Source organism: Filicampus tigris, chromosome 4 (genome assembly GCF_054856515.1).
Source record: "Filicampus tigris isolate MCC_2025a chromosome 4, RoL_Ftig_1.0, whole genome shotgun sequence".
Taxonomy (NCBI): domain Eukaryota; kingdom Metazoa; phylum Chordata; class Actinopteri; order Syngnathiformes; family Syngnathidae; genus Filicampus; species Filicampus tigris.
Genome location: NC_141220.1, coordinates 1,996,336 through 2,022,500, shown reverse-complemented (window position 1 = coordinate 2,022,500; position 26,165 = coordinate 1,996,336). Strand labels below are relative to the sequence as shown.

The window sequence follows — 26,165 nt, the reverse complement described above, 5'->3', positions numbered from 1 at the left end:
GCATAATATACTAACTAACATTTCCAAGCAAAAAGTATCGGTATCGTATCACTATCGGCCGATACTACCCTGTGTTTACTTGGTATCGGATCGATACCAAAATTCCTAGTATCGCCCACCCTTACTGGAGAAGTGAAAGCAGACAGAGACAACGATATTCGTAATTACTGAAGCAATCGGCATATATTTAGCAACATCTATGCGCCCATATGCTTTAGTCGAGGAGCCGCGGGCTTCAAAACTTTATTAAACATGCTGGAGCCCCGTTACAATGTTCCATCCCGGGCGCATATTAGCAAAACCGCGCTCCCTGTCAAATACAATCATACAACAGCTGTGGTGGAGCATGAGCTGTCGTCTGCTGCGTCCTAACTCCAAGAACGAAGTTAAAAGTTACTAGCTGGCAAGTGCTACCTGACTTTATCTGCAACCTCATTCCATCCATACAAGAAAGGGGGGTTTCCTGTGTTTAATTATTATTACTATTTATGAACAACCCTAATGCGCAAGTTTTTATTCTATTTTGTGCTTTTATAACAGGGAATGTTTTTTGGTTTATAGAAAATTTAATTGTAACTTGCTCTGTTAAAACTAAAAAAAAAACCTATTCTTATGCATTTGAGACTTATTGCTGTACCGAACCCATCCCGAACCGTGACCCCCATAACGAGGTACGTACCGAACCGTGACTTTTGTGAACCGTTACACCTCTAATACATACACACATATGTATATACATATCACATATATACATATATATATATATATACTCATATACACATAATACGTACGGGAAGTCCTCGATTCACGAAAGAGTTCCGTTCCTACGCCAGCAAAGTAACCCGAATTTGCGCATGTCAGATTTTACCGTTTAAGTCTAAATTGATGTCAAAATACTTCATATAAAAAAACTAAAATGCAAAAGTAAGATGCTGTGCTTACCATTACGGCTGAGAGGTGGATGGAAAAGAAGGAGGGGAGAGTGAAAAAGGCAAAGATACTCCCGGTGCACCAACACAGACACGAGCGGAATACCCTAGTTGCACGGTTGCAAAGTTGACACTTTGCGCATGTTCAACCGCAAGGAATCTTGGCCTTTGTAGTACAGGAAGTACTTTATGTGCTGTGTTTGGTGCGCAACGCACCAGTAATACACAAGCTCAGAGACAGCACAAAAGCACACTTTTGTAGCGAGGAGGAAACCGGCTGCTTCATTTCTGAGGTGAGTGACATGAATATCAAGTGTTTTATTGACAGTTAAAAGTAACAAGCGGAAATGATGTCCGTTTGAGTCACGACACCGTGCGTCGCGGTTCACTGAGGGATATTCAAATGCCGGAGCAATTCTGTCCCCTTATTCATGTAAACGGGTTATCCAGAATGTTTCCGAAATCTGAATTTTTACCCGAATATTGACTACATGTAAACATGGGGACAAAATGGCGGAGGAGGCACGGGTGTCGTAAAGTCAAAACATCGCTGTAACTCGAGGACTTCCTTATATATTGTTGAGTGCTAGTGGCAGTTTGTTGAAGTCGGTAGTCTGAAACGCTAACGGAAGCCCATTTAAAATGATAGTCGGACCGGCATTTAGGCGATTACTATTCGGTCCAGCTGGAAAAAATGGTGGATAAATGGGTGACGGAAGGGTACCCCGGTGGAGGCGGAACGCGATAAACGGATACACAAGTAAGTCATGTCATGTCATGGACACTACTTATCCTGTACAGCAGGGGTCCCCAACCACCGGGCCGCGGACCAGTACCGGGCCGTACATCTTAGACGTGCTCTCTGCAACATAGCCGGCAATCTCATGTAGCAATGTTGGCACACAACTTTGGGACTCCTCCACGTGCCTTTCCCCATCGGCAATTTTAACAGGAAAGCCAGAATGTTCCCAAACAGGAGACCGCAGTGTACGGGGGCAGTGTACAGTGTACCTTCGAGCTCTGGCTGTCTCTTTTGTACCGCTACCCTCCTCTCCCGCGTGCAAAAGTCAGTAGCGCCCGTGCGTAAGCTCGCGCCAATAAGTGGACCGAACCGAATGCAAGTGGACCGAACCGAACATGCCATACCGAAACGTATTAATACACTCACGTGTACTGTTACACCCCTAATAAATAGATAATATAATAATAAAAAATATTGATTTATTCATTCATTCATTCATCTAAAATTGAAAATATAAATATACTTGAGAAAAAAATGAGTAAATCATCACAAAGATGGGAATGGGGTGACTATACGCTGGATTTGGGATGGGACGCGCTGCCTTCGAGCCATCGGGCAATCACGTACACCTGCCCCACATCGCCGCCTTTTCGCTCAAGTTGAGCAAAACGGAACCAATGCGACAAAATCACATCACAGCTGTTAAGCCAAAGTCAATTAGAATCCAGCACCTATTAAGGAAATGAAAGACATCTGCTGGCCCCCCTGAGATTTTCAATCCATCCTGCAACGGCAACTGTGAGGACCAGTGAAGGAGTTGATTCATCTTGTCAGTATATTTGCCAGAGCTGGCCAATCCATCCCTGGGCCGGACCGGTCTGACCCTCCGGATGCCCATTTTTGGGGCGGAGGGGTCGGTCGGGTGGTTGACAAATTTTAAAAAATGGCTGGGCTAAGCATGGCCGGAAACGGATTTTAGTCCGGCCCACTACTCGGCCCTCATGCGTGTGACGTGCTCGCGAGGCGGCCAAATTTCATCTCAGCCTACTCGGTGAAAGGCTTCTTTTTAGGCTTCTTTCAAAACAACTTGTGTCTGGGACTATATTCAAGCTGCGCACAGCACTCAAGTATGACACATCGTGCACTTTCCTTCTCCCGGAAATACGCCGTAGCAAAACTGCTGTGTAGTGGTTTTCTGGCATGCTTTTATTTTGAAGGCCGGGAAGTGTGAAGGAGGGGAAGTGTGGAAAATAAGTAACTTGTTGAATGCTTGCAGACTTGTCGTCTGTTGGACCCAAATAATTATACAATACGACAAAACCAACCCCAGGGCTCGCAATGGAAGTAAGTACACGCAGCTGGGTAATACGTGAGTAAGTGGCGTGTTTGAAGCGTGTCCACAGCGGGTTTGAATAGTAAGTTAGCCAGCTAATTGTCTTTAAATAAACCTCTTCCGTTAGCATCTCTCCCGCAGGGGCATCATATGCACGTTTTTTTTTTTTTCTTCGAATATACCGAATTCCGGGCGTGGGTGGGAACGGGTCGGGGGCCGACAATGTTTATGAATATGGCCGGGAGGTCGCGGCCGGAAGGGTACCCAGGTCAAGGGTGGAGGGTCACGGCCGGACGGGCAAAAAAGGGTCAAGTGCCCAGCTCTGATATTTGCATTTACTTGATTACAACTGTTGGTTGTAATTTATGTGCACCAAGTTTGACATTGCACAGCACACATTAAGCAACCACAGGCGATACCAATTCACTGATTGTCTAGCGGCTTTTTACTTTTAAAGCTAGCTTGTTTGTCAGGATGCGCCTCATGCAAAATGTCCTAATGAAGGAAAAATTAAATCAAATAGTGGCACAATGAATGAAGGGCCACGAATGTGGAGGTGTTTTTACGGTCCCGCACGTCTTCTACAGCAGGGGTACCCAACCACCCAAAGTGGCCTGTGGCCTGGTACCGGTCTGCGGCGGGCCACACAGATGAAAGAAAAATACTTCAGGTCTTATTTATTAGCCGAGGCTGAAAAACATTTTATTTTGAAAAGTGACTGGATTCTCTCCATTATATCCATCTATGACTGACTCTTAACGCATGTCAAGTTGTCTCCGTTGTGTAACGCTAATATTAAATGCATAACAGGGGTGTTACCGGGGGGTTGGGCAGTGCTCACCCACGGACACCCTCTGCCCACCGAAAGAAAACTGGATGTAGTTCTGATGGCAGAACCCAAAACAATAAAATCATTGTCACCTGCATGTGCATACTGTTCAGTTATGGTTGTGTTCTAAGTTTTAATCTTTGTTTGTGTTGTTACATCCTCTTTCACCTTATGTATTGTATGATAGCAGGGCCTTTCTTTAGGCCAGGGATGTCCAAACGTTTTGCAAAGAGGGCCAGATTTGGTGAGGCGAAAATGTGTGGGGGGCCAACCATTCAGATATCAGGCCATTGCTTTAATTTATCATGGCATTCGTTACTCATCACCTTGTTGTAGTTTGTATGTTTCGTGTGGTGGTAACTCTTCATATTGAATGCCTTGAAAAACAGCCGCGGTCTCTTCGCGAACAAGGCAGACAGTGTCGCTTTGTATTTCAGTGTCAAAAATATGCCAATTTCCATTTGTCCTGGAAGCAATGTCCCTCTCAGTCAACTTTCTTTTTCTTCGCTACAATCTCTATTTTAGAAATGGGCCACACAAAGGTCATGCAGCGAGGGGTACACTCTGACATCTAACACAACTCTGAGAGTGGTGTGTTCAGAGAGGCAGAGCGCGCTTGGAGCGTATTTCCAAAAGCACCCGAAACGAGAGCACGTTGAAATTTGAACGAGGGCCGCATTTGCCCCCGGGCCGGACTTTGTACATGCCTGCTTTAGGCAGTTTGGTTGTTTTGAATTTCATGTTTATCTTGACAGTAAACTTCACTTAGGACAAACATAAATGTCCTGATGCCTGATTTTTTTAAACATTCACTATTCACCAAACTGTTGCTTATTGTATTGTATCTCAAGTTTGTGCTCACAGGTCAAAGCAAAAAAAATAAAACAACAAATTAGCCAGATGATGGCTTGTTGCTTAAAAAACGCCCAAGTCGGGTCATCTGCATTTTGAGGTACTGTACTTAGAAGAAAATGCTCCTCAAAGTTGAACTTAACTAGAAATGCATTCTTGGACAGAAAAACAAGGCATCCCACATTTCTCATATAGTTATTTGGTTAATTCATTGGAGGGGCTATTATTCCAATTGACCTTTTTTGGGCAACTGTGCATGTTCTTTCCCTGCTTAGTCCCAAAACGTGAATAATGAATAATGTGCGTGTGAAAAGTCATGCGTCTATGGTTGCTGTCCATGTGAGTGGTGATCAGGCCAGTCTGTACGACTACCTCTCACCTCAGCTGGGATAGGCTTCAGCTATAGATCGGACGGACAATTCTGACTGCTACTATTGTACAACACCAACAAAACATGCAAGAAAATACAATTGAAGAAATCTCGACAAGCGTCAGACTGAGTGCTGCCCGTTCACGATATAACGTAACGGGTAAGGCCTCCTCCTCGCAACTCCCGCAGGCGCTGGCAGTGTCGCAACATGCTCAGAATTCCTTGAAGTCGCTTGTCCACCTTCATCTGAGTGAATTCGCGAAAATCGTCTTCCACCACAAAATATTGACCTGAAACAAAAACAACAGTGAGGCTAGCTGTCATTGAGATCTGGCAGAAGAGCTTTTATCTCACCGGGAGCACGCATGCATCGCGATATATGTTTAATTATTTCATTGCCCCTGCAAGTGCGTCTTGAAATATTCTTATTTGTCATCCTGTCACATTTTAGCGCTGATCCAGCATTAGCTCTCTTGTGATTTAATAATACAGATGAACCAACAATTCGATCACCGAGAAGTGCATTTTAGGTTTTTGACCAAAAGACTTGTCAATCAAACAACACAGCTGAAACAGGATTACATTCGGGTATGCGTGGTTGCCATCTTTAAAGGGGAAGTCAATCCCCAAAATTTCGATGCAGCCCCACTATTTGATTTGATTGAAATTGTAGCGAATATGGGGGTCACTCGTAAGAGTGTCGATAGATAATGGCGACCGGGAACAATGCCTGTATTACTCCTGCTCGCCTTTAGGGGCACCATGTCAACATTTTAGGTATTTCGGGGGGAATTTGACGAAAAACCTCATTGAATCAGTCATGAAATGTGAAGGCGTGCATATTCCTCTTATTTCCAGGCTTGCCAAGAGGTACCTAAGTATTCCAGGCACCAGTGTTGCTGCCGAACTAGTTTTTGTGACTGCAGGACATATTTGTCAGTGCACAGTGCAGCACACTATTATCCGAGCATGTTGATCAAATCTTGTTCTTACACAAGAATTTGGAAATGTCCACAACACTCACTAGCTCAGCACATATGAAATGACCTGCGTTGAGGTTTTATTGTGACCTGTTTTTATCTTTTAGTTTTTGTAGCACTGTTTTGAGAGCACTTTTAAAAGGAAATTCTATGTTTTTGTCAATGGGATTGTGTGCCAATCGTTTAGTCTGAAGTCAAATTGATACTTTTGCAAGTTGGAGCCCCATTTCTTGTTACAGTTTTAAAATACCACATAGCCATAGTTACAGAATTATGCATTTATGCAACTCATGGCAGCCTTTTTATTTTATTAATTATTGAATGCACTGCTGAGATGCGGATACAGAAGGAGTATTTTATTTGTAACTCAGGGAAACCATTTCATGTTTACAAATTTTTCATCAGCAAAGCAAAGCACTTTTTTGAGCTGCCGGTACTGAAGTACATGCATATTTGTTATTAATGAGTAGTTTTTGTGTTCATTTATCTAATTTTTTTGTTTTATTTTATTTTTTTTTACAAAATGCTGCTATTTATATTTGGTATAGCATTTTATTTTGTCAATATTTATTGATTACAGCATTGCACAAACTTTGTAACTTTACAGTTTGCACGCATTTCCATCAGTTGAATAAAATATAGTGGAAATGAATTAATCTCTTGTTTCTTCTTACAAAGAATGTTTTTGAAAATTGCAAGTGAACCTTTAAGATAAGAGATAAAAAAAACTGTGTGTTGTGAAAAAGTGCATCAAAAAAGCTAAATTAAAGATGCCTCAATAATCGTTTTATAATCGAATCGTAGTCCCTGAATTGTAATCAAACCGTGAAGTGCCCAAAGATTCCCACCTCTAATAAAGATCCATCCTTTCAAGAAACCGATTGAAAGACCAGCAGCGGCTGTGTCCACCCTCCCTCAATCCTAACCACCTGTTAGAAATGACAATTCTTTCTAACTAGCAGTGGTGGGCTATATTAAATGAGCTAAGAACATTTACTTTACTGCAGACATGCAGTTGTGTAACTTAGGCCAGGAGGCACATTTCACTATCTTATTTTATTAAGTTTGAAATGATTCAGACTTTGGACATTCTGTCTTTTAACACTTTTTTGTTCCTGGCTGACACTTAGTGCTATGTGAGTCTGTATAACAGTCCGTGTGGAAAAATAATGATGGCAAAATCCCAGCAAAAAGTAAACTGTCACTCTCAGTACCACCGTATATGGTAGGATAATGAATAATCATGTTAATAAAAGACTACCACAACAAAACAGTGGCTTTTTCCCCTGATGCCATTCACTTGGATTTTTTTTCTACCTTTGGTGTCTTTTGTCTCTTGATCTTTGAAGCGTTGGTGCAGCTTGCGTGCATGGTTGTTGAGAGTTTTCACAGGCTGGTGAACAATTTTATATTTGGCTACAACAGCTGCATTGATGTTCTGCACTGCTGTGTTGATTTGATCATATGGCACCCGTCCTTTCATGTACCTGAGGAAAGAAGAATACAAGTTTAGTCTTTCAATTTGTGCCAACGATATAAAAGACAAAACACTACAATTACAAATATATAGTACACATATACACTGTCACCAATCATCAATGACTACTTGTCACCCTTTAATTAGGCCAACTGACTGTCAGAAGTTTGAAGACACTTGGATTATAATATTTTTTTAATTTGTTTTAATGTTATTAAAATGCTTTGTTTCAGTTTACTTTATTACTTCTGGTATTAGTTGTAGTATTTTTTAATTTGGTGTATTTGTTGTGCGCAAGATTAAAAAAACATCATGCTAAGTATCAAGTAGTAAAAATTCAAATTAGTATATTGTCAAAACTTTTTTTTTTAAACACACCACAACCACAAATCAAATGCAGGTACTGTATAACAGTCCGCAGACTTTGTAGTATAACAAGTGCAGTGCATAATACTGCTTCTAAAGTTAGATGCATCACAATGCTAATGTCTTTAATAAAACTAAGATGGTCTTACTTTCCATCCCTTGTTTTGCCAAGTTGCCAACACAAGTGGATTTGGGGCTTGAATTCTCATTGAGAAGTATTCCACATATAGCACTACAAGTCACTTGCCCACTTGTTTTATCTCCGAGTCATAGGGATGTAACGATTCACTGAAGCCCCGATTCGATTTGATTTTCAGTTCCCGATTTTCGATTCGATTCGATTTTTAAAAAATCACTACCATGCTTGTCTCTGTGCGCGAGTATGGTGCTGCAGCCATCCACAAACGCAAAATTTTGTCCACGCAGTTTTGGGATCATCTGGTCACTGTTTAATTCACTTAATTCCAAAATACAAGCACAAACTTAAATGTGGGAAGAAGTGGACCAATGAAGTTAAATTGGCACCACAGGACAGCTTGGACTGCAGAGATTGAAGTGGAGTGTCTTTGAAATTTCAGCTGGCATGAATATACGGATACTTCATCAGAGAACTCGTCAATTTGTACTGTAGTCCAGTGCCGATTAAGTCCACACAATTATAGTATCCGGCAGCTAAGGAAAAAGTACAGTTAAAAAGGAAAAGGAACTACCGAACACAAATTCTTTGTGTGTTTCGAACATACTTGGCCAAAAAAGAGGATTCTCATTCTGATTGGATAGCTAAATGTAAGGTATACTTACTGAGGAATACATTCAAACTCTGTCAGAGTGATGAATGGTATCTCTTTGACATAGTTCTTGATTTTGCTTTTGACATTTTCCTGCTTGGTGGATTCCACATCTGGTACTTGGTTCTGGTTGGTTACTGGTTCATGTTCTCTAAAATGAGATGGAGATTAAACATTTTCAAAACATATTATAGCAATCTGGGTATTTTTTTTGCAGAAAGATCATAATTGATAGGAAGATAGCAAGAAAAAATTAATTCCTTTTTAACTATACTGTGGACTTTCCACCGAGCTGATTGGCAATATCGGATTGGCCGATATTTTGTATATTTTGTTAATTTGGTAATCGGCCATACACGTAATTGACGCATCCGATCAATGACGTCCGTGAAATAAGACATCACAGCCGCAGTGTTTCCTCTACATCATAATACCCCATATCTATTTTCAGTGGTGCAATTTCAAACACAAATTTAAGCTCATTTCAAACCACCCTTTAAATTGATTAAAAAAATAAAATAAAATAAAAAAGAACGTTTTTTCAAGACAAGCTCTGCTAATGTAATTATGAGAACATTTCTTGAAATCAAATCAGGACTGTATTGGAAAAACAAATAACATTACTGGCAATATAAATAATCAATGTATAGACATTATAGACAACACACCGCAGCTGGCATATGCCGTAATATTGGTTAATTCATTTCCAGTTCTGTCAAAGCCCTTATGTGTAATTTTCCCTCCAAACACTTTTTAATTTGCCAGTAATTTTGCAGTTCAAATTTAGAAGTGCTCTGCTTTAACACAATTGCAGCATGTACACGGTCACCCGAGCACTTAATTCCAGATAAGATAAGATAAGAATGCCTTTATTGATCCCACAGTGGGGAAATTTTCATTGTTACAGTAGCAAAGGTATAGGTCACACAGGGGCGGCGGCATAATGTGGCCATTAATGTATAACATTGACGGCAAACATTTAGGATCAAACCTATGTAGATATACGCAGTAACATGTGTATATACACATGTATACACCAGTCCACAAAACCCTGAGTAAGTTCTCTGTACTCCCGATCATCTCCGCCTGTGATGAGGCCGACAATCGCAGAGTCGTCAGAGAACTTCTGCAGGTGACAGGTAGGGGTGTTGTAGTTGAAGTCCGAGGTATATAGGGTGAACAGGAAGGGAGCCAAGACGGTTCCCTGTGGGGCCCCCGTGCTGCAGAGGAGCACGTCAGACACACAGTCCTGTGTCCTCACATACTGTGGCTGGTTTGTGAGGTAGTCCTGGATCCATGTGGTGAGGTGGTGCGCCACCCCCGCCCGCTCCAGCTTGTCTCCCAGTAGGGTGGGCTGGATGGTGTTGAAAGCACTGGAGAAATCAAAGAACATGATCCTCACAGTGCTCCCCGCCTTCTCCAGGTGGGAGAGTGAAGTGTGGAGGAGGTAGATGATGGCATCATCCACACTGATGCCAGGCTGATATGCGAACTGGAGTGGGTCCATTGAGGAGCTCACCAGGGGGCGCAGGTGGACAAGGACCAGTGTTACACATATTCGCTGCCATGCAGCCGATGATTATTGACTTAGAAGTGAGTACGCAACTTATTTATATTAACTGGCCAGCCGAAGCTCGTTGATAGCAAGCTGATCACTGGCTGAGATATTGGGGGGACAGCAGGGACAGGGGCGCTGTCATCCCCCCAACCAAATATGCTTGGACCCCCCCAAGGTTTGGGATTAGTAAAAGAAATATTTTTTTCATTGTACGGATATCTTTGATTTCCACTATTACCACCCTCCAGTAACGGTTTATTTGGTTTGTGCAGTGACATTCAGACATGTCAAGAAAGCGACAAACACACTTCTAACGTAACACTCTGCCAGTGCAAAGGCTAACTTCAATATAGAAGCTTCCCAAATAATACATTGACGCCAATACAACGGCCTTGTAGGGATTTTATTTTGAAGTTGGCCTGTGTGGTGGCGTGAAAGCTAGCTTGACTTGTCTGACATTTTGGCTTGCCTTATCACAATTTTTATTGACATTACATAGTTGGTACCAATAACAACGCCATTCTGAAAGCATATTCAATCGCTACTTTAGGATGCTAAGAAACCGCTAGTTAAATACACCATCATTGTAGGATGGGGCACAAGTCCCCACCGTTATCTATTCATTCATTATATATTTATGATATATAAATTAATAAACTTAACTCATTCAATCCCAAAGACATATTTACCTATGTCTTTTCACAGTTCATCAATTCAATTCCAGGAACTATTTTTTTTTTTCTTTCAATTTTTTTTTCAAACGTTAGTGTAAATGAGGGTTTGAAAATGTCTGGCACTGAATGAGTTAATCATCTGCTGTTACACACCGCTTCATTCAACGGTCCCCGAACACCGTTCTGCGACCCAGTACCGGTCCGCGGGCCACTTAGTCCCGGGTCGCAAAGAGAGACGCAAAAGCTAAAAAAAAGAGAAAAAATTTGCAGAGCATATACACCAGCCCGAATACCCCCTTACTCTGTCAATTTCCTTCCAAAGTGCCTAATAAATAGGGCTTGGTGATTACAGGATCGTGAATTAAGATTTGATGAATTACAGTGACCAGCCGTGACCAACAGTGAGCGATCGGACGCGGCGGAAATGTGTGTGACAGCAGCCAATCAGAGCCCATACACCGAAAGCAAAAGAAACAAAACAAACAATGATGGGATGCGCAACTGATGAACAGCAATAATTTGCCGAAGCAACGCTGAGTAAATACAATACAATATAATACAATTTTATTTGTATCGCGCATTTCACAACAGGTTTTCTCCGGGTACTCCGATTTCCTCCCACATTCCAAAAACATGCAGGGTAAGTTGATTGGAGTGAGGTGTGAGTGTGACTGTGGATGTTTGTTTGTCTGTGTGCCCTGCGATTGGCTGGCAACCAATTCAGGGTGTCCCCCGCCTACTGCCCGAAGACAGCTGGGATAGGCTCCAGCACGCCCGAGACCCTTGTGAGGATAAGGGGTACGGATAATGGATGGATGGATTTCACAACAGCTAGAGCTGTAACAAAGCACTTTACGTACAAGCAACAAAATAGCCATAATACAACAAGTGGAATCAATAAATAAACACAAAATACTATATACGATAGACATCGGAGAAGAGCCAAAAATTTCAGGTTTGATTAAAAGCCAGACAATAGAAATGTGTCTTCAACCGGGTTTTAAAAGTGGACAGAGAGGGGGGCTTGCCTAACATCCAATGGGAGGTCATTCCAAAGGGAAGGACCAGCAGCCGAAAAGGCTCGATCCCCTCTGAGGCTCCGCTTGGTCCTCGGCACCTCGAGCAGCGCATGGTCCGCAGACCAGAGGCTGCGGGAAGGTGCGTAGAAGTGGAGGAGCTCGGAGAGGCACGCCGGGGCGAGGGCATTTAATGATTTATAGACAAATAGGAGAATCTTAAATTGAACTCTAAAATGCACTGGGAGCCAGTGAAGGGAGGCCAGAATTGGTGTTTTGTGCTCCATCTTCCGAGCTCCAGTTAGTAGGAGGGCAGCAGCATTTTGGACCAACTGGAGACGTTTGAGAGAAGCCTGGCTGACTCCAAAATAAAGTGCATTACAGTAATCCAGCCGAGATGCAACAAAGGCATGGATGACTGTTTCTAAGTGCTGATGGGAAAGGAGGGGCTTTTCCTTAGCCAGCTGTGTAAGGTGAAAGAAGCTTGACCTGACAACAGCGCGGACTTGCTGGTTCAATTGAAGATCACTGTCCAATTTGAAACCCAAGTTTGAGCTTTAGATATGAAGCCAGGGGGCCGAGGGCAACAGGGTGGGATGTACAAGAGCCACTGGGACCGAACACCAAAACAGGACAAAAGTGGTCTTAAGAAGAAAGCATCGTTTTTGCTCAGTGGGATATAGATTTGACAGTCATCCGGAGAGCAGTGGAAGGAAATACCATGTTTTCGAAGGATGAAACCCAGGGGCAGCAAATACAAAGAGAACAGTAATGGCCCCAAAAAATAACCCTGTGGAACACCAATGAAGCAGGTGTGAAAGTTAAGTCCTCAAAAACATGGAACACAACAATCCTGTTGAATCATAAAGTGGCACCCAAGGGATGATGTGGAAAGCAAGAACATAATGCAAGATGAGTTTGCACAGCTACGCATCATTAGCATTTTAGGCGCTAATAACTAGCTGTGCATCGACCTGACCAAAGCAGTAATCAATTGTGTCATCTTTTTCAAATGCATTAGCAACAGCTCCCCCAGCCCTCCCCATCCCTCAACCACCATATTCATTTTTTTGTATTTTTTTTATTGAAAGTAGAAAATGGTTTCCTTACCTTTTGGGAGATTTATGAGGCATGTGAACAGGTACGTTGTCTTTGAGATGTTGGAGACTCTCCAAATTATTTTGTAATAATGCTTCAAGAGCCTGGAGAAAAAAAAAAGAAAAGAAATCAGAATGCACATTTTGAGACCTTTAAAAACGGTTAATAATACTTTTAATGAACAGTGGACTTTCATTCATTAAGCATCATCAATCAATGGTGTAATTTTGCAGCCCCGTTCAAGAATGAAATACCCAAGGAGCAGAGACGCCGCAACGGGGTAGGCATACTAGGCAATTGCCAAGGGCCCCGAGCTGAAAGGGGGCCCCAGGACAGCTCTGACATTGGTCCTTTTGTCAGTGACAAAATGACTGAACTTTTATACACGCAATGCCGATGCATTGAGGAAAAAAAACGTACAGGGACCCAACTAGCTGTCACTGCCTAGTGTGTTAAGGCTGAGACACGGCCAAGATCCATCCATATCAATGACACATGTAACCTGAAACAATGGGGGAGTTGGTTTCGGTTCTGTGTGTCGGCAACCCTTGCGGCTCTTTCATCCTTATGTTGCAGCTCTGTGTGGCTTGGAGAAAAATAAATGATAAGTTTCCGATTGAAGTGCATGTTATTTTTCTCAAAAACATGCATCAGGTCTTATTTAGTCAGAGTTTTTGGCCAAATTCATGTGGTAGATCGGATACTGATCAGATTTTTTGCAATGCGACCGCAGTCTGAACCGCGGCAGGTCACATAGCGCCGACATTGACGTCATCCGGAGCCCAGAATGTGCTCCGTGTGGGCGGAGAGACTAAAGTAGAGTACATGCATACCCATATAGCATGTTTTAGGTCCCTTATCGCTCTTAACAAAAAGGAATTGGGTCTGTACTTTTCACTTTCTGCTTTTGCTTGACTGTACTCGAGAAGTGTATGATAGGAGCAACATGGCCATTTACAAGACTACTAAGTAAACTGACATTAGCTGAGTGAATTTCACAACTCTAGTTTACCTTCAAGTGACTGAGCTGGTCTTTCTGGTCGCCAACACTTGTTTCAAACTCTGTCAGAAGTCTCTCAAGTGCATCAAGTTCTTGTTTAAGTTTTTTCATCTTATTTTGAGGTACTTCTAGATGTAAAAAGAGAGCAAAACTATTATTCCTCAAAAAGTATACACAAATGTCAACAAAAATGTCCGTCTCAAATAAACAATCTTACCTGCAAGTGAGAAATCCAACATCCGCTGGACGGATGAAATCCTGTCATTAATATGATGGCTGATACTCTCCAGGTCACTCATTTTATTTCCTAAAAAAAGGAGTGGGGTACATTAGCTGGTAGTTTATTCTTTCTCAGAGGTCGCCGTTCCATCAGACTGACAGACGCCTGTTTTGCTGACGATTGAAAGGACACTTTTTTAAAATGATGGACTAAGCACTGACGAAAGTGGGTTTTCGTCCGCCAATACAATCATCACTAACGGCACCTGACAATGACGGACCTCTCAATCGGCCCATTTTGCTGATGTTTTTGGGTGGGGGCGGCGGATGCACCAACGGACCGTCTGACGGACTAACTTAACTAACAGACTGACTGTCCGACTGATGAATTGATGATTACAATTCGGTTCGTCATGAAAAATGACAGACTAACGAGTGACCGACAGGCAACCAGGCCGCTGAAAGATGACGAATGACGGACCAGCAAAATTTAGTAAGATGCCCAACTCTGTTCATTCTACTACATTTTGATCATCTAAGTTATTTGATGCCAATTAGAGATTGTCATAAAAAATGGCATTCACTCTAAAACGACATACACACAAATAAGTGTCTAGGAATTATTTTGTCAAAAATTATGGTAAAACAAATTTTGTATTGCTAAACTAAGTGTATTGCATTCCAATGAATTCATCCAATTTGCTTGTCAAAATCCTTAAAAAACATTTTTTTTTAATTTTGTTTGTTGTCTGGCTTTTTTTTTTCTTAAATTGTACATACTGATCTGATAAAAATGTGTATTGGCCCACCTCAGGCAACTCAGGCTGGGACGATACACTTTTGTCCCAATCCGGTATGGATCCCGATAATTGGGTTGCGATCCGATATGTATTGTGATACTTAAACATTATAAAAATATATAATAAAAAAACTGAGGTATATGGTTCCAATCCAAAGTTTCAAAGTGCCATTTGACATTTATGCAAGTGTCACAATTGAAAAATGCATAAACTGTTCCAGTAACTGTTCCTGATACACAGGAGTGCAATAAATAAAACTTCATTCACAAAGCTCAACTTTAAGGACCTCAAATGTCCCAAAAGTATGTTAGAGAAAGTGCAAAACATAACATCAAGGTATCAAAAGTAGCCATACTTCATCAACGTATCTATACAAAAAAAGTGTCACAATAGATTGCGATACAATATTTTTCCCAGCCCTGATGTATTTACAGTATTTATTTTTAACTCAGTTGCTTTAGCCAAAGATGGTTGCATAATTCTCACTCCTAATAGAAAAACTCATGTGGCATCTTAGCTATGAATGCATTGTCATATAGAGTAAATTCATTCATTTTCAAATATGGTTCATTTTTAAGTTTAAGTATAGAGTTCAGTTGTGTTTAAATTTTAAGGACAGTATTTTTTTAGGTGGTACTTGGTGTAAAATGTTTGAGAACCAAAGTGTTAGGGTAACACAAATAAGTAAGCCCCCCCAAAACAACAACAACAACAAAAGAAAAAAATGTACAAATATAACATTTCTGAAGGATTAAAATTTCTGTATTTCGTGGTGAAGTGTAATTTAGAGACAGGCAACACATGACATTTCTCCAGGGTTCAAGATACTTTGAATTTATTTTTAAAATGCTTATATTTAGCAATCAAATCAATGTGCAGGACACTTCGATTAAGGAAAATGTATTTCACAGTTCATTTCATCATACATTCTATTTCCTGGTGACGCAAATGAAACTGATTCGGTGGAACGGCCCACATAACAAATCGAGCAGTTAAACATATTCAGCAGTTGTACTTGACAGATAATTGAAGTCTATTTCGATATAGTGACTAAAAGGCTTTTCGTTCTTAGTACAATATGTTCATTCAAATATGAACAAAAAAACACAAAGGAATTAAAGCGATAATTTTGTCTGGATTGTTACTTATGTTGACGAGCCCTGAATTGATTTAAAAAAAAAAACATAAACGTATTTACGTTTTGTAAGTAACGTTATGTTAGTCGATGATATCGATCTGAATGAGCCACCGTGCTTGCATTGTCTACAATCGACACAAAGCAAACTGCAGGTTTTTATACTATGCTGCGCGTTCTTACTTGATCTTCTGTTTCCCCTCGGATGTTGACGTTTGGCGCGCCACTTTCAACATCTTCTTCTATGGTACGTCTTCTTCTAATCGAGTCCGACAGGCTCTGCGCGGAGAAAGCACAATGCTGCCCTCCGCAGGCAAAACGTCCCGGGGGGGGGGGGGGATTAGGGAATTACCAGTTTAATTTTGTCAGAAAAAGATATATCACAGACATGACAATGATACAAAACTAAGGTCAGTAACATTGAGTTGTTTTAGCAAGCTAACAAATTATGGAATCACTCAATTCTGAGGAAGAAATTAGGTAATTGTCTTGTTTTGTGTTCAAAGAATACTACAGTAATCATGAAAACAACCGGGAAATCCAATCGTCCACATCATAGACTTCCAAAGTACTTATTATTTAATCATGAAGAAAACTGCACTAGTTACAACAACACCAAAAACAACAAACGAATACTTCAGCACACCACTATTACTTTGTTGCAACACCTCTGACTTTTCCAACAGCTCGCAGTCTCAGTGGGATACATGGACTAAAAGGAGAAGTCAACCCCCAAAAATGTGTTTACAAGAATATGTTCTATGCAGCCTGATTAGTCCAAACATAGCATTCTGATTGATATTGTGTTTATGGAATATGATTTAAGCAATATCCACACGTTTTTTTCTATCTCAGGGGGTGGCCCTTTTGTCACTTGCTGTCAACTGAATGACATCACAGTTGCTCAGGGCTCAGGTAACAACCAATTGCAGCTAAACTTCAAAAACAGGTGAGTTGTGATGGTTGTTACCTCTTCGTGCATGACGCCGTGGGAAGATGCTAAAGGCAGAGGTTTCATAATTCATAAACATTATTTAAAGCTCATTAGCTTTAATTAATTGAAAAATTAATTTCCTATTTGCATCCACTTAGTGGCTGGGAGTATCGTGAATGGATTGAATTGTTTACAATTGTTTAACCGAAATAGCATTGAGCTGCCAACCTCACCGCGTTGGTCACAAGGCTGGAGCCCGCCAGTGGACATCACGAGAATATTTAAGATTGCGTTATAACGAAATACTATAGAGTGTTATTGCAAAACCTTTGTATTAAAACGCAATACGTTTTCAGTTTTTATTGCATTATTTCTCAATATAAAAATAACAATTGCAAAATAATGCAATGTTATTTTAGGAGGAGAACAAAAGACTTTCCCTTCCGGTAGTTCAGAGTTTTAAGTGTATGACGCCGCTGGCATGAGCATGAATGATGGCATAGAGAGATTTTTACGCTCTAGAGGTGTCCCAGACAAAGACATACTTCACATGCAAAGGGATAATGTATAGGTATGTACTAAATCAGGGGTCTTCAATCTTGTTCCCCGAGAGCCGGTGTCCTACCTGTTTTCCATCTGTCCCTGCTGCAACACACACCTGATTCAAATGATCAGGATCGTTATCCAGCTTCTGCAGACCTTTGGTGAATATCTGTAGCAGGGAGAGATGGAAAACAGGCAGGACACCGGCCCACGAGAAACAGGATTGAAGACTCCTGTACTAAATGTTAACAGTCAGTTAACAAAACCAAATTGCTATCCACTTTTTTCCTCGTCAGTGAAATAGGCGTCCTGTGGCGTAATTCATGGTATTACATGTGTTGAACCACTAGAGGGCAGCCTATGAATGTGAGTAAAATGTTACTCCAGGGAACACACGAAAAAGAAAAAAAAGACTACAGTGTTGTGCAGGCAGTTAATAAAGGTCCATGGTATCACAGAAAAGAACAGTGGTCTTTCTTTTTAAAAGAACCCAACACAACACGTGAGCCGGTCCTTGACCCGTTTAGGGACGATTACAGGGACGGACGAAACCCACCTCCGTCCTTGCTTAGTCCGTCCTTTTTAAAAAACTTCTCGTCCTCCATCCCAGACGTACAGACCGTGCCGTCCCTGCCTATCTCCACTTATTTGGCAATCTATTGAATTGTTAAGTATAGCGGTAACAAGCTTGTGGCTGCCTACAGATGTTTTAACTCCTAAAATGCCAAAAAGTTTAAAAGCCAATGCAAGTAGCTTGCACTCCTTCTGCTGTGTATAAATGCTCGTCGTCAGCTTCTTCTTCTTCTTGGTTCATTGGCGGATTACAGCTCTTTAGCATACCGCCATCTACTGTACAGAAAGCGCAAAGCGTTTCCACATATAGTCAATGCAAGTAACCCTGCCTGTATTCAAGACACAGTTTTTTTCTGTCTGTCATCATCAAAACGGACTCCATCAGTGACGGACTGAGAGATCCCTTAGTACTTGACCCGGTTGGTGATGATTATTGTTTACTAATACTGATTACTGCTATCATTCTTCAATCGTCAGCAAAACAGGCATCAATCAGTGAAGGGCTGATGAACTTTCCGTCAATACTGAGAATGCCCTCCTCTGGTCTGCATATGCGTGTCACATCGCGGTCGCGTTGCGTTCACATTAGAAGTCACTGAATTAGGCATCAACGCCTTGAAGTGTGAACGTTGCCATGGCTCCCAGTCATCCACAGTCTATGGCTAGGTTCACACCGCAGGTGAAAATATCAGATATTTTGGTTTAAGCATTTATTACATTATAAATTCGAGCTCGGTCTGTCTGATGTGTGAACATGCGTCGCCAAAGCGACTCACATGCGCAGAAGAAAAGACAACATCACTTAGGATGTAGTGTTTACGCAAGTAATGTGGTCCAGGCATTTTCTACAGTGGAGTGATTTGGTAGGATGTAGAAATACAGTATTTGGGGGAAATGATGAGTTGAGGCTTTTCGATCTCATTTCATGGAGACATCATTAAAGCTGACATCACATCATAACCATGTGTAAAAAAAAATCGGTGGCTTGATCTACGTGGCTGAATTCCTACTATCTCCACTTTATGCTTCATATTTCATGTGGGATTAAATTAAAGTCAAATATAAAGTCTACATTGTAACTCAAAACATCTTTGCAGATTCAATCTCCCAACTCCCTGCACTCTCCCTCTGCCCACATGGAGTGCATTTTGGACGTCAATGACGATGACGTAAATGTTGGATATATGCAACCTCGTCGTTCAGACTGCAGTCGCATTGCTAAAATAAGTGATACGTATCCAATCTAGGATCACATATGAAAGTGTCCCAAGTCGGATTTGAAAAATTCGGAATTGAGCCATTCAGACTGTCATAAAAAAATCAGATACAGGTTGCATATAGGCAAAAAAATCAAAATCAAGTCAAGTCAATTCAAATTTATTTATATAGCCCATAATCACATGAAAGTCTCAAAGGGCTTCACATATGCACCAGATCATATACACGGCATCCCCTGATCTTAACCCCCAGGAGGGCAAGGAAAAACTAAAAAAAAACATCTGGGGAAAAGTGAGTAACCTTGAGAAGGGACCACAGATGGGGGAATCCCCCTTCCAGGATGATCAGGCTGCAATGGATGCAGAGTGGGCAATATTGAACACACATTATAGTACTACACAGTGTTTGTTAAAGTGATGTGAAAGTTAATCAAATGAAGTGTTGCAGGAAAATGACATCGTGAAGTGAGCAATGGTCAATGTAGAAATCTCCATAGCAACGCCTCAGAGGATGTGGTCACCCTCTGATCTTGTAGCAGTCAGTTGAAACAGCAACCTCCAATTTGGTCATCACCTAATTCCCAAGCCTGGGAAAAGGGGCAAATAAAAAATAGAAGCGGCAGTAAAGGGGCCAAAACAAACAGTTCAACTAAATGCAGGATCGTACAAATAAGTCTTAGATCGTGTTTTAAACCTTTCTACTGAGGTAGTGCCTCTAATATCCGCGGGTAGGGCATTCCAAAGCATCGGTGCCCGGACAGAAAACGCTCTAGAGCCTGCAAACTACTTTTTGTCTCTCGGGATCACTAAAAGGCTGGCATTTTGTGACTGAAGGTTTCAGAACATATGGTATCACTAAATTGACGAGATAGGAAGGTGCTAAGCCGTGCAGTATTTTGTAGGTAAGTAGCAAAACCTTGAAATCGCATCTCAAATGGACTGGGAGCCAATGCAAATTGGCTAATATCGGAGTAATATTATCGAACTTTCTCGTCCTTGTCAAGAATCTTGCCGCGGCATTTTGGACTAACTGCAGACTTTTAATACTAGACATGGGAAGACCAGAGAGCAAAACATTACAATAATCGAGGCGAGGCATAACAAATGCGGGGATTAAAATTTCTGCATCACTATTCGACAGAATTGGACGAATTTTGGCAATATTACGGAGATGGAAAAATGCGGTTCTAGTTATATTCTTAATGTACATTTAAAAAGACAGAGGTGGGTCGAATATAACACCAAGATTTTATGTTGAATCACTTCGGGTAATAGTACATTTACCGAGCCTCAGAGTGGTGTTCTTAAATAGGTGCCGATGACGAGCAGGGCCAATAATCTACATCTCGGTTTTATCGGAGTTAAAAAGCAAAAAATTGAGAGACATCCATTGTTTAATCTCGTCACGCCTCGAAATTACAGCAATTAGCCGGGTTTGTTATCTCGAGCAGCATATATAATTGGGTATCGTCAGCATAACAATGAAAACTAATGTTATATTTACATATAATATCACCAAGCGGAAGCATGTAGATGCTAAACAATAGGGGTATTAGTACGGATCCCTGCGGGACTCCACATGTAACTTTACAAAACTCAGAAGTCGCATTGCCATGAATTACACGGTGCGTCCTTTCTGAGAGGTAAGAATTAAACCAACAAAGTGCTGTGCCTGATATATCAACACATCCTTCAAGGCGTTCTAATAGTAAATTATGATCGACGGTGTCAAAAGCAGCACTAAGATCAAGTAAGAGTAGTATTGAGGTGTCATAGTCCATAGTTAGGGGAAGATCATTAGTCACTTTAACAAGAGTCGTCTCAGTAGAGTGATGGGCTTTAAATCCTGACTGAAGAATTTAGTCAAATAATTAGACCGGAGCCATGGTTTGATGAGAGCATTCGCACAGCTAAACATGAATGCTGCAGAGCTGAACGCAGATGGAAAAAAGACAGGCTGCAGGTCTCTTACCAAATCTTAAAGGACTGCTGGTGTTGTTACCAGAGAAAGGTGAAGGAGTCCAAGAGAGACCATTTGTCGAGTCTGATTCAGGCAAATCGCCAAAATCCACATGCTCTATTTAAAACAATTGACTCTGTACTCAAGCCCCGTCAACCGACTTGCACAGAATCGTCCCCTGAAATGTGCGATATATTCATGCAGTTTTTCATTGACAAAGTTGCTACAGCTAGGGCTCTTGTTTCGAAAGCCACATTTGACCCATCTGTCCAAGTTCCTTGTTCAGCAGTATTCGATTCCTTTGAGCCGGTTTCATTGACATTTTTGGAGGAAGTGGTTTGCCATATGAAACCATCGGGCTCCCCTTATGACTCCATTCCTCCACACTTCTTTAAGGAGATTGTCCCGACAATTGGAAAAATCGGTTTTGGCCATTATCAACAGCAGCCTGTCTTCTGTTGTGGTCCCCCAACATTTTAAGCATGCTGTAGTGCAGATTCGGATATCTCTCGGGTTGGAGCCTTGATTCATGTCAGCCCACTTGGTGCAACACCTCCCCAAGGTGTAATCACTATGTTACATTGCAGACTAACAAGCATATATAAAGCCTGCTTCACATGGCAGGATAATCGACCCGATTTTAGCCCCGAATCTCCCCTCCCGACAATCTTAGGTCAGGGCCGACTCGTAATGGCTCCAAAGATAATCTTAGCGGATAATCCTGCCGTGTGTGGGTTAGGGACATCCGACCTCAAATCAGGGATATTCAACATATTGGATTTTGTTGGGCCCGACTTCGCATGTGTGCTGTGCCCCAAGGACAATCCAGCAGAGCTGGTCTCTTGACCCTTTTTTGCCCCTCCCTCCGTCCTCCATCCTTGACCTGGGTACCCTTCCGGCCGTGTCCCTCCGTCCTTATTCAGAAAAATTATCGTCCTCCAACCCTGTCCATCCCTATCCTTTTAAAGCGGTTCCGTGCTTATGTCAGCCCCCACCCACCCAAAAAAAAACGTCCATGCATGACGCTAACGTCAGAGGTTTATTTAAAGCTCATTATCTGGCTAATTTACGATTCAAACCTGCCGTGGACACGCTTCAAACGTGCCACTAGTAGTTACCCAACTACGCCTACTACTTTCCATTAGGAGCCCCGGCGGGAATGCAGTGCACTGCACACGTTCGGTCTACATGGAGGGGAGTGTCAGCCACTTGATTGCGATGTTGAAACCTTTTTTTTGTTTTGCCAGTTGTCGTCTTGTACCAAGCAAAAGCTCCCCGTCTACGACATGCGTGAATGAAGCGGCTGCGGCATTCAGGTTTCAAATTTCCTGCGGTCAAATGCCAGCGCTCCTTCTTCTTCGGCTCATTATTCTTCTCCTTCCTTTTCTTCTCTCCTCCGTGCAGACTGAACGTGTGCAGGGCATGCATGAACTCATCCTTGAATTGTAACCCGCCATACCATGGCCTCCGGAAGAGGAAGAACAACTTTTGAGGGTTACAAACAAATAAGTACACGTTGGGTAACTGGTGGCATGGTTGAAGCGTTCAGAGGCAATTTTTGTCATTTGTGCATTGTGCATTTCAGGCTTCTTTATACTCCCGCGGGCGACATCCGCGAGCACGTCACTGCGCACAGTTTTCCTTTATACTCGCGCACAAACCCACACGCATCGTTTTGAGAATGTGTTAGTTTCATTCCAAGTCGGAGGGCGTTGTTCCGGCTACTGACGAGGACAACGCAAGGCGGAATTTCCTTTGCCTTTTATGGCCAATTCCGTTTTTTACTGCCGAGCAACTATTAAAAAGACAGTGACAACAATGGATATCGTGCCTGCCACAACAAAGGGACCTAGATGACTAGACAATGCATTTAATTGTGTTGCGAAAACGATCTAGAAGGTGGCGGCGAAGGTGGTACGTGTGTGCGTAGCTTCTTTACACACATTCGTGACATAACACCCACACCACTGCCAAGCTAGTATGCTTCGCAGCAGCAACGAGCTCTGGATCAGCAGCAATGGATCCTCTCCTCCGTGGTAACAAATAAATTGCCGGACCGAGCCAGCGAAACCTGTACGTCATCGCAACATGTGACATAACGGACCAATCCTGAGAGAGTATGCGCGCGAAGTCGGATACCCAGCAACAACGTGTGCGCGGCATGTGTTGCAGACCTGTTGCCAACAAATGTGGCAGTTGTCGCCTGCGCCAACGTGGGAGTGTAAAAGAAGCCTAAAGAAGCCTTTCGCCGAGTAGGTTGAGATGAACTTTGGCCCCCTCGCGACCACGTCACACGCATGAGGGCCTGAGGGCCGATTAGTGGGCCGAACTAAAATCCACCTTCGCCCTTGCTTATGAATGTGGGTCGTGTGGCTGCACACCACACACGGTACATTCAAAACTGTAATACTGTTTTTTTTTCTAGTCACGTATGGAATCTCGCAGAGTTTGGAAGTCGACCGACAATTTTAAAATCTGGCCGTGTGAACCAGACTAAATGTGATGCAGGTGTTATTTTTGGGAATGGAAATTTTCAGGTTGATTCCATATTTTTCCCCTCAGAATTATTATTAAGATTCTCGTTCTAAAAGATTCCCCTGTCCGGGTAACGCATTTTTACTAAGTACAATCGTGAAACAAGAACAGCTCATCATTATCTGTATTTGTACTACAGGAAAATCCTCATTGGGTAACTATTCATCTATTCATGCTTCACGCTCAGTGATTGGCTAGTCACACACAGAGATCGCCCCTCCCTAGACAGACTTGCCAGCAAGAGGAGCCTGCATTGCTCTTTCACACTCAGACAGGTACTGATGAGGTCTCTGTGCTTGCTTGGTTTGATTCAAATCAGTACTCAGCTCGCCTCTATTTCGCTTTGTATGATATTTAAAGTTACCGGTAGCGGGCAAACTTGTTTCGTAAGGTACGTTGAGCATTTGACAAGACAGAACTGTAAACTGCTCGTGATGCGTTGGTCACTGCCTGTGTGTTTTATAACTTTAGGTGTTTAAGAGGTTTTGACTCCTTTTTTTAAATTGTAATTTTATTTTTATCTACTGTATATGTATGGTTCAGTGGTCATCTGTGATTGGCTACAGAGAGAACTTTGCTACCACTTGTTAAGCCTTGAGCTGTGGTTAGCCATCACGGTAACTTTTATGCCTTAATATGTTCATGAACTAAAAGAACATTGATTAATATCAGTTAACCTAAGTTGGATCGGGAGTTTTTGAATGACAATAATTATGCCACTTGGAGTAGGCTTAAGAAACATTTAATCCTTTTGGAAGAAACGTTCACTCCAATGTATGAAAACCATTGCTGTGTATCTGCCCAAATGTATGTAACATAACATTATCCTTGCTATAGGGTCCGTGCACCGCGTCATCATGACGTCATCATCCGCCATGTTGGGAGCTACGGTGAATGACACACGTTAAAGGCTGTGTATTTGTCGATTCAAAAACATGCAAGAAATTGGTGGAGCTTTACAAGAATAAATTAGACAGTGACGCCAAAGACAGATATCTTGCTAAAATTGACATTATAAATGGTTTGTCACCGAATCGTATTGTATTGTACTCATATCTGCACCATTGCTATGCCAAGTGCCCGACACATCTGACATTTTGGTGGGAGAAATATCTAAACTTTACACCTGCTGGAACTATGTCTAAACTTTGACACGGGTAGTCTAATTTTGATGCAGGTATTCTAACTGTAATTTGGTGACTTTGATTGGGGAACTAAAAGACAGATAAAGCCCCTAATAACTTAGCACCTTGGGTCATTGGGACACACAGACCACTCCACCATAATAAGGTGACTGCTCAAGAGAGTGAATAGCAAAGTGACACTATAGAACAAATGTGCACAAGACAGCATTGTTTTCTGTATCTGAACATGAAGGAATTGCAGTGAAGAAGCCTAACCTATGTGACACCTGCTGTTGACATTCATACAGCAGAAGAGCTTTCCGTTCAACTAAACAGGCCCACATTTCACACTGGAAGTAAATCTGTGAGTAAATTGAGACAATTTGTCAATAATTCACGCAAATGTCACGAAACAAAATGTATATACTGTATACAATTTTTTGTGAGATTTTTGTTTAGTGGTGTGCTATAGATCAGTGTTTTTCAAACTCTGTGAGATATTGTCAGGTGTGCTGTGGGAAATTATCTAATTTGTGCGGTCTAGCGCTTGGCAGCGTAATCATGTCTTACTACATTGTAGTACTTTTCCATATCAGCAGGTGGCAGCAGGTAGCTAATTGTCTTTGTTTAGAGACAAGCGAATTAGTGACGCATGTTTATCCAAACAGGCCCATGTTTCACACTGAGTAAGTATCAATATGAAACATTATAAAATATTTTTTTTCTTTGTGTTTATTTAATTCCTTTTCAAGAAGTTATAATATAACGTCATCCTACAATGTTAAAAAATGCTTATATTGTTAAAATAAGCTTTTTATTTTTCACAATTTCAGCTGGTGCTGTGCCGCGGGATTTTTTCAATGAAATAAATGTGCCTTGACTCAAAAAAAGTTTGAAAAACACTGCTATAGATTATAGATGTTGTCAGGCCTGATTGAATCTTCTGATCACACCCACTGTGTAAGATAATGATCATACCCATATAATCAAGGATCCAGAAACTGAAACCCAATGAATGTATTCCTGAGGTAAAATAGTTAAACTATATTGTAATCTTTTACTTAGGCAAAAAGAAGTTGTTTTAGGAATTTACTTTTACTTTTTACTAGAGGT

General features: G+C 41.6%; 1 protein-coding gene across 6 annotated transcripts; it reads right to left on the bottom strand.

The window, feature by feature from the left end:
- Positions 1-3,677: 3,677 nt before the first annotated feature.
- ska1 (spindle and kinetochore associated complex subunit 1) lies at positions 3,678-18,419 on the bottom strand. 6 transcript variants are annotated; one of them, XM_086028207.1, is made up of 8 exons: positions 18,200-18,419; positions 16,350-16,466; positions 14,230-14,319; positions 14,025-14,140; positions 13,025-13,116; positions 8,680-8,817; positions 7,353-7,522; positions 3,678-5,345 (listed from the first exon to the last, which is right to left on the bottom strand). In XM_086028207.1, exons 3-8 carry the CDS (start codon positions 14,309-14,311, stop codon positions 5,197-5,199), a joined length of 747 nt encoding a protein of 248 aa, XP_085884333.1. In that variant the 5' UTR covers positions 14,312-14,319; positions 16,350-16,466; positions 18,200-18,419; the 3' UTR covers positions 3,678-5,196. The 6 variants fall into 6 exon arrangements, with proteins under 6 accessions (XP_085884333.1, XP_085884337.1, XP_085884332.1 ...); XM_086028211.1 differs by lacking the exon at positions 18,200-18,419 and adding an exon at positions 17,726-17,782 and having other exon boundaries at positions 14,025-14,137; XM_086028206.1 differs by lacking the exon at positions 18,200-18,419 and adding an exon at positions 17,726-17,778.
- Between the last annotated feature and the right edge of the window lie 7,746 nt (positions 18,420-26,165).

What these genes read in the sequence shown, in the direction of transcription:
- ska1 (XM_086028207.1), bottom strand. Translation starts at nt 14,311, where the DNA reads ATGAGTGACCTGGAGAGTATCAGCCATCATATTAATGACAGGATTTCA. An exon ending in CCTCATAAATCTCCCAAAAG is followed by an intron (nt 8,818 to 13,024) that starts GTAAGGAAACCA and finishes ATCTCATTTTAG; the next exon opens with AGAACATGAACCAGTAACCA. An exon ending in AGAGACAAAAGACACCAAAG is followed by an intron (nt 5,346 to 7,352) that starts GTAGAAAAAAAA and finishes TTTTTGTTTCAG; the next exon opens with GTCAATATTTTGTGGTGGAA.